At 38.7% G+C, this 9,422-nt stretch overlaps 1 protein-coding gene across 2 annotated transcripts; it reads left to right on the top strand.

Moving 5' to 3' along the window:
- Nucleotides 1-689: 689 nt before the first annotated feature.
- LOC129106215 (elastase-1-like) lies at nucleotides 690-5,078 on the top strand. Of its 2 annotated transcripts, XM_054617572.1 has the most exons (8): nucleotides 690-784; nucleotides 877-980; nucleotides 1,776-1,876; nucleotides 2,049-2,174; nucleotides 3,318-3,454; nucleotides 3,598-3,740; nucleotides 4,560-4,709; nucleotides 4,970-5,078. In XM_054617572.1, the coding sequence occupies exons 1-8, from the start codon at nucleotides 745-747 to the stop codon at nucleotides 4,979-4,981; spliced, it is 813 nt and encodes a 270-aa protein (XP_054473547.1). In that variant the 5' UTR covers nucleotides 690-744; the 3' UTR covers nucleotides 4,982-5,078. The 2 variants fall into 2 exon arrangements, with proteins under 2 accessions (XP_054473547.1, XP_054473546.1); XM_054617571.1 differs by lacking the exon at nucleotides 4,970-5,078 and having other exon boundaries at nucleotides 4,560-4,727.
- The last annotated feature ends 4,344 nt before the right edge of the window (nucleotides 5,079-9,422 follow it).

Below are 9,422 nucleotides of genomic sequence, written 5' to 3'. Positions count from 1 at the left end.
GCTAAGGTAGTTTATGTTTCCAGCCTATAGTGTAAAAAATGCACATTCCTCTCATACATGAATAATCAGACTTTCAGGCACTTAAAGTGGCCTTTGCAACTAAATATCTTGATCACACTCAGAGACTGTGGAGATAATCTATCTTGGGTTACCAGAGAACCACATCATTGTGTATAAAGATCATTTTTCTTTGACCAATTCAAGTGGAAAGCCTCCAGGTGGCTTTTCAGACAACCAGAGAGAGAGAGAGAGAGAGAGAGAGAGAGTCACAATGATGGTGTAAGATAAAATGCATCTGAAGTTATATTTGCAGTTATATGTGCTCCTGCATAAAAATGTCTGAATGTGTGCTGTGTCAGGCCTCTCTCTACGTTGGGCAAGAGTTGAGTTGTCCTCAAAGCTGGTAGATAGCAGTTAATGATATACACAGTACACAGAGCATCTACAGTCAAAATAACTTTACTAGAACATAAAGTACAGTAAGTGAAAACCTGAACTCAAAATACAGTATGCCACACTCTCATATCTGACAGCTGTGGCCCATACGTGGAAAAATGTAAGTCGTCCCCCCCCACCCCCCCCCCCCACCGTCCCTACTGAAGTGATAACTGTGAGACTGACACAGGTGGGCATGTGCATATATTGCACACACACACATGTTCTATCAGCTGAAGGAGCCCATGGGGGTATAAAAGAGTAGTGGGCAGAATTCTCTAGTGCGGAAAGTTTCTGAAGACTGCAGACATGCTCAGGTTTCTTGTACTCACCTCTCTCGCAGCCCTCGGTAAGAACTGTCTGATTCTTCTCTGACATTCTGCACACTCTTTAACACTTGCAACTGAACTGAAGGCCTCCTGTTGTTAATGCTTTGCTTAGTGCTGGCTGAGCTGACTCCCCAGCCCAGGTACCTGGAGGAAGACAGTGTTGAGGAGAGAGTTGTGGGAGGAGAGGTGGCAAATCCCAACTCCTGGCCCTGGCAGGTATCGTATGCTTTGTTTGACTGTACAACTGTGGTGGAACAAAAGTGCTCAGACCCTTTATTTATGCGCAGGGAGCACTAACACAATGTGAAAATACTCTGTTAGAAGTCCTGTGTCGAGTACAAGTGCTTATTATGCTAAATGGCCAGTTTCAGGTCCTGATAAAATATGTATTTTTAAAATAGTATGCACACAAGTGATGTGCAACATGTTAAAGTAATAAATAATATGTTTCCCTTTTTGGTTTATGGGAAATTCCATTCTTATTGGCACATAATAGCTATGCATAACTCTGACATGAATATGTCTAATCAGCCATATAACTGAAATAATCTGTATTGGAACGCAATGCCTTTAATCTATAATAATGCTTCATATTTATTAAGTTGGTTATATGTTTTATGTGTAAAATCAAAGAAAATATTAACTGTAGCTGTTAAACAAATGTGCTAAAAATGATTAAAAAAAGTGCAATGTTTCCCTAGAAAGTGTGGTGGTGTAGAAGTTTAAAGTGGCATAAATTGGAAATACTTCAGTAAAGTACAAGTGGTTCATTATTGTACATACGTATAGTCCTTGAGCAAGTGTATTACCTTAACTAGCAAGCAACCTTTCAGTTGTAAAATAGGTCAGCACAACATATGTTCTCTATAAAACATCTAGTTACATTAGGTGCATTGCATTTAAGACTTTTGCTTTTAATGTCTTTTTTCAGTGCTGCCTACAAGCGTTTTGCATTAATGTGAACAATTCGGGTTCTTGTAGTTAAAATGCTCCCTGTTTTTGTTTTGTTAGATCTCTCTTCAGTACAAATCTGGCAGCAACTTCTACCACACTTGTGGAGGAACCCTGATCAGGAGAGGATGGGTCATGACCGCTGCTCACTGCGTGGACAGGTGGGAGCTTCATGCATCATAGAGTAACTGCTGAGGTTAAAACTAATATGATTGAAGTAGCATACATTTATTTCATTTCATTTGCATAAGTGTGTGGCCTGAATATTTACGTTTTAAATTACACTGGAAACGCTTCAGTCGTGAAAATACAACATTTTTTGTACGTCCACAGATCCAGGACTTGGCGTGTCGTTCTTGGAGATCACGACATCAACAGTAACGAGGGCAGAGAGCAGTACATGAGCGTGAGCCGCGTCTACCTCCACCCCAATTGGAACTCCAACAACATTGCTGGAGGGTAAGTGGCTACTGCTTGTGATTTGACCCACTTCTGCATATATAAATAGCACATTCTGATGTATGTATATCACATATTATAGAAAAGGAGTTTCTATAGAACTCAATAATACTCAATTATTTTTAAACATATGAAAGCTACCAATAAAGTCAAATGGCTTTTTTGATTTAATTATGTGGATATTACATTATTTTATTTTAAATATTCACAAGAACATTTATTTTTAAGATTATTTTATTTATCTAGATTGCGATAACACACCCAATCATACAGTACAACATAACTGGAGCTCAGGGAGGAAATTAATCTGCTGCTCTTTTGAAAATCCATCCAATCTGATAACATTTGCGGCTTTTCTTTTTTTTTAAACATTGTGAATTGAATGTTGTTGTTTTTTTGTATGGCTGGAGGTCAGAAAAAGTGAATCAAATATATCACACATTAAATGTTACAATCAGGTTTCATTCACCCATTCACAGTCTGATGACAGGCTACCATGCAAGGTGACAACTCTAACTAACATTCATGCAACATCCAGTCCACACCGATGGCAAGCCTTCAGGAGCAACTTGGGGTTAAGTGTCTTGCCCAAGGACACATCGAGTGAGCCGGGTATTGAACCACCGACCCTCTGATTGGAGAACTACCTTGCTCTCCACTGCCAGTTAAATGTAGGTTTCCTACAGTTCCTGACAACTGGTATTTATTAAGCAGGTGAGTGAGTGAGTGAGTGAGTGAGTGAGTGAGTGAGTGAGTGAGTGAGCAGAACAGGACCTTTAAAAGGTTAAATATATTAACATATTAAAATATTTTACACAGATTCTTCTAGCTCGTCGGATCAATACATTGGTTTTTTTGTGTTTTAACAGGCTTTATTGATAGTAAAAAAAACTCTCCTGTGTTTCTGACCAAGCCATCATTTTTTAACCAAACCATTAATAGAAGAATCAAATAGAAGAATCAATTGACTAATCTTTATCTTAATTGATGATGAAAATATCTTTTAATTGCAGCCCTACACATAAGAAACTCACACTTAAAGAAAAACAAAAGCCTTTTTTTAAACAAACATTACAGTGAGTCTTTATACAGGCAAAATGTTTATTACTCACTGACGTGAGGACATGTGGGCCTCATCCTCAGGTGGGACATCGCTCTGCTGCGTCTGTCCTCTGATGCTTCTCTCAACAACTACGTCCAGCTCGGCGCTCTGCCCCCCTCCGGTCAGGTCCTACTCCAAAACAACCCCTGCTACATCTCTGGCTGGGGTCGCACCCAGAGTGAGTCTGAAATAATGACATGAATAGCATGTTCTATTCAGGATTTCCATACAGTGAGAAAGTAATAAGGAAATAACATTACATAGCAGTGTATGATATATGCTATTATAGGTTTTATCACAGTTGTGTGTGTTTCTCCTCAGCTGGAGGTCAGCTGTCTGCCCAGCTGAAGCATGCCTACCTGCCCGTTGTTGACTACAAGACCTGCAGCAACTATGTATGGTGGGGCAGCACTGTGAAGGACTCCATGGTCTGTGCTGGTGGTGGAATGGCGTCTGGTTGCCAGGTAAGCCTATGAGGTCTTAGACACGACCGTGTATGCCCCCACCTTTAGTATTTATTTTGTAGACCACCGATTTAGCATTGCACTCCAATAATATTGTTTACTAAAGCTTTATAAATCAGTTGTTAGCAATTAATAATAACTTCTTGGGGGTTGCCCAGGTTGGCTGACTGGACTGTATGACCACATACCTTGTCGTTAGATAGAGCTGCAAAGGAACCGTAAGATCCTCAAAGGGATAACTAATGTTTTTAACAGCATTTTTACATTAAACAATCATAAGGCCAAGAGTTAAAACTTCTAAACCCTTTATAAGAGGTGCCTATTTGTGGACTGCAGATTCTTTCCAGCTCAGATTTGAACCCAATGTCTCAAGTTGTCTTTAAACCACCTTGTCACTTTGTAATTAGAACAGCAGGAAATATGTTTGGGTACAAGTATACTGGGAGAAACACTGAGTCAGAACTCAGTCTCACTCCTCCATGACAAAGCGAAAATCAACGTCCCCCAATGAGCTGAGGCCTGAGACCTTCCTGTCAAGGAAGATATTTGCAGGACATGTGGGATTACTTGCTGCATCAGCAGGGGCATAAGTCAGTTACATGGATCCAGGCTAGTGCTTAAGCTGCACAAAGTGTCAAACTATTGCAAGTTCATGTTCTGCACAAACTTGCTTGAAGCTGTCTGAAATCAGACAGGGATATGAGAAGCAATGAGTTACTATAAATGTATTATAAAAATGACATTTGCTCCTAAGTCTGCTAAAAGGTTGTTCATTTTTGACTCTGAGGTTTTCCTGAGATGTGTTTTCTCTGAATCCAGGGCGACTCTGGTGGCCCCCTGAACTGCAGAGTCTACGGAAATTGGGTTGTCCACGGTGTGACCAGCTTTGTGTCTTCCTCTGGCTGCAACGCCACCAAGAAGCCCACCGTCTTCACCCGTGTGTCTGCCTACATCAGCTGGATGAACAACGTCAGTATTACACACTAACCTGTGGGAATCAGAGAGCATTCAATGTTTTAAAAAACACATAAAACTGCTCAATGTATCATGATTCATGCATGATTTCAGTTACAGTAGTGTATTCTTAAATCCCACTACATGCAGTAACAGGAGGATTTCATAATCTTTTCATACATTCATTCTTCCTTCCAAATACATGCTTATGTGTGCACTATTATTAGATTATTTAGGATAATCACATAATGATTAATTTGTCCTTGCTTTGCCAGATCATGGGTTGAGAAGAAAAAAGGATCTCCATGGAGACGAGAGCACACTCTGGATTCATCTCAGTTTCTGCATCGACTCCATCAGAATAAAATGTCCCTGTGCATTATACTTCATCTTTTTGTGTTGTATTTTGTGTGTGGGGCCCAACAGGCAGTGGTCATCTTCAAATTTATAAAACCATAAGTGGAGGCGAAGTGTGATTTAGGTTCAATAGATCTGTTCAGACAGCAGTGCTGTAATGTGTGAGATGACCTTTGGATACCAAATTGATTTTAAAACGTAACTATCACAAACACGGATAATTAAATACTGCTCTCAATGAGGAGATGGACACTCTATGAAACCGTTTTATTGCAAAGATAAGAAGATGTTATTAGACTGTGATAAATTCCCACTCTGAATTAAGTGATGATACGAGGCTCTAAAACAGTTAATAAAACACAATCAAATTAAAAGCCAAAATTTAACATGAACTTGAACACGGAAGAAATCTTAGATAGAAAACTCTATAATATGCTTGTATCACACTATGTCAATTGCACATAAATAATGAATAGTTGCACAAATATGTTTATTAATAGAATATAAAATGAACAATAACAAACTAATAAGCTGCGTTTCAATATCTGCATACCCAGGTGTTACAAACAATATTCAATTATACTAGTGATTACATTATTGATACAGTGTGCACATCTCTAAATAACATTAATAATTCAAACATGCTTACTGCATGCACATATACACATAATTATTCCCTCAGAGGATTGTGGGAAGAAAAATTCACATTCACATTTTTAACTGCAGTCAGTTCTTACGAGTGTGCGGTATTGTGTGTTTGTTCCTGTAAAGGATCATGGGGGGGCTGGAGTCCATCCCTCTACAGAGTCCCTGCAGGAAACTCACAGAAAAACAAAATCAAATGCAGACTTTAATGCGTCCTCTCAGAATGATGCCTTATCCATAACAAAAAATATACTTTCAATGTATGAAAGTTTGTCAAATCGTATTTGAATCAAAACCTAGAAATAACCCTTGGCCGCCAAATAAATCAAACTGCACCAGTCCCGGAGTGGAAATAGCTATCAGAAAAGATGAACTGGATACCAGATGAAAAACAAACATTAAAGCAGGAAGAGAAGCACAATATTTCTAAGTATGAAATGAAATATATTATACAGTATATATATATACATATATAACATTTTCATTCAAGTTATGAGACTATTTGCCCTTTCTGAGATAAACTGTCAAAAACCTAACAACCACAATGTGTTCACTCCGTGCCAGGGTTTCCAATGCTACTTTTATGATTTGAAATCAGTCACAAAAGCAACAATACTTATAGTCCATTGTCTCTGTTGTTATAAAAGTCAAAAATAAAAAACAAAGCGGGGCTAAGTTGCCACTGGATGGATCCCCCACAACCACACATAAATATGTTTATTTTTGTGTGACACCTTTAAGACTCCTTGAGTGTCTTGATATATTCATAGAAGGTTGTATAAACAGAAGTAGCAACAGATCGCTCTGCAGGTATATGAGTCTAGAAAACCCGGATTAGGTCTGTGCCGACTCTCTGGTCAGGTAGTACACAGCGCCATATTGTCTGTGATAAAATGTTATAGTGTCTCTGCAGCAGCGTGGCCATATGGTGGTGATGATGGCTTTACATCCGGCAGCAAATGCCTGTCATATTGTCCTGCTGTAACTCAGACATCTGGTGGAAATTTAAGCGGAACACCAACTGCATGTCTAACGAGTGAGAGGAACAATCAAACCTGTTTTATGCTTGGAAGGAAACTCAAGTGTCCTAAGGGAAAAAAAGTTTATTTTAAATTACTTGATTATTATTATTATTTACATATTAACATGTAGCTGGTTTGGGTTGGAGGTATTTTTAAGTACTTTTTAAACAGTATTGTTCTGTAGTGGAGTTAAAGTAAAGAGTAGCAGCAAATACGCAAAACGTCGAAGTATTGTACCTCAAAGTTGTACTTTATATACTTAAACAAATGTTCTCATTTAGTTCTCACACCTGACTACAATAAGAAAGCAGAGAAAAGTGAGATATTTATCGTTGGACTGTGTTAAATAACGACACGTTATATTTTGGGTACAATATTTTTTCAATTGTTTCTTATGTGCTAAAATAATTTCATGTTGACATGATGGAAGCTCTAACAAAACAATACAACAGCTCTTTTTTTTATCAGCACATCACCTTGGGACTGCAAAACTAATTACTGTTTATTACATGAGTTAATCAGCACAAAATTGAATGGCTAACAACATTTTTTACCACTTTCTCAGCTGATGGAGCTTAATCAAAAGGTCAATGTATCTGTAATATCTCTGAGAGGAAGTTATGTTCCAGACTTTAATGAGAAACACCTAATTACATCCCATCCATTATTTTATTTCTGCTTGATTAATCATAATCTTGTGATGAAAATTGTTCCCCTCTCAATTTAACACGCTGTTAGCGGTAGGCTGTTGTGAATACAAATTCTGCCTTATATTCTGTTACACAAGTTTTGGACTCATGGGTCAACAGATTTCTACAATGAAGCCACCTTTAACACTGACCACATGTTGTCCCACAACAACCTCCACTAAATCACTGTACACACCTCCAGTTCTAAAGCATCACTACTGTCAAGGCGGGGAATTAATAGGAACCAGGAAAACAAAACAATAATAAGATTTGGGCTGTGTGGCGAGAAATTTGCTGGATGATTACCTGTCGCTTTGGAATATAATTTTGCAAGTAATTGGATGTTTTCACTTCTGTGGGAAAAAACATTGTCATTGATAAAATTATTCACGTCAAAATTGTGAAACAATTTCATTACCAGCACATTATCCACTCCAGGAAGACATTACTAAACTATATCTTTACATAGCATATTGTTGTTTGCTGTTTTAATAATGTTCTGCATTTATTTGGAGAACCTTCAAATGGAAAGTTTACCCCAAAATAAAAAGAATACATATTTTTCCTCTTACCCTTTTGCTATTCATCAATCTAGTTTTGGAGATGTCGGCCATGAAAATGTATGCACTCGACTTGTTTTTTCTCAAAATACATTTGAAAAACTCAACAGCTCTGTCTATTTCCAGAAATCTATGGTTGAAAGAAAATAGTAGGTTGAAAGAAAAATAATCTTACATGAAACTTCTCCCAACAAGGTCTGTGGATTATTTTAGGAGACAATACTGTTGATTTTTATTGGCACTTTGTACACCACAAGCCGAGAGCTGTCAATTCCCCTCATATTGGAGAGACGGCAGACTTCTCTTCGGCCAATATCTCCAAAACTAGGCAACCCACACCAAAACAATCTAGACTGATAAATAGCACTATAGGTAAGAGGAAAAATAGGTATTCTTAATATTGGGGTGAACTGTCCCTATAATTCATTCTTACTCTCACTTTCATTCTAAATCCAGCTTGTTTGGGTCATCTTTTATTGTTCTGGTTTCATTAAACTTCCAACAAGATCAAATCATCTACAAGCTTACACCAGTCTGCCATGGTGATAAAGCGGCCCAATTTATTTTGTCCTGGAAGAGTACTGGACCCCAATCTGCCACAAGATAGTGATTAAATCATTTTATTAAAAACAGAGAGCACCTATATACTATTCCTCTATTATCAGTGGGACGGTGAACACATTCAAAATGCTACAATTTGTGCCACACTGCTCCTGACCCAATGTAATACAGGCCTTTCACATGCAGAATCAGAAAAGCCTTAACAATGACATTTGAAATCAACACAATGTGAGAGCAGTTTCTTCTTCTTAGCTGGCGGCATCTCGTCTTCCAAGCTGAAGCAAGACTTCCTGCTTGTTTCTGCATCTGTCAAGACCAACGCGGTCCGTACAGGTGGCAGCAGTCTCTCTCTGGATGTCAGGCCAGTCTTACATAAGCTCTTTTTGTTCCCTCCTGCAGGGCTCTAAGACACTCTGTGCAGTCGTATGCCACTGATTGCTGTGGGTTTTACAGAAGGCCCTTCTGATGGGGACACAGTGCTATCTGGTGGAGGCTTGGACAACTGCAGCATCATGTGCACTGTGGCTGCAGCCGTGGCGTTCTCCTGCATCTCAGTTTATATCATCTACAGGTCAGAGAGGGGACAGTCTGTCAGCACTGATTAACTCTACTGCCTATAAATAAAGAAGAGGGAAAGTGTGTTAAAATGAGCTGGCCATGACTCAGCATACATTTGTTTTTTAGGCACTAGCTGAATGTCTAGCTGTTTCTGAGGAAATATAATTATTCAGAACACACTCTCGTACTAATGGCATTTAAAACAATCGAGGACCGACCACCTCCTGACAAACGCCAAACCTCTCCTGCTGCTTCTGCATCTCCTTCCAACATTCAGCTGATTTAGTAGTTGCTGCCTCATATTCAACACAAAATTGCTGAGTGCATTAAGCTTTG

This window comes from Anoplopoma fimbria, chromosome 17 (genome assembly GCF_027596085.1).
Source record: "Anoplopoma fimbria isolate UVic2021 breed Golden Eagle Sablefish chromosome 17, Afim_UVic_2022, whole genome shotgun sequence".
NCBI classification, from domain to species: Eukaryota; Metazoa; Chordata; class Actinopteri; order Perciformes; family Anoplopomatidae; genus Anoplopoma; species Anoplopoma fimbria.
Note: the sequence above shows the minus strand (reverse complement) of the source record. Positions and strands in the feature narration are given on the sequence as shown.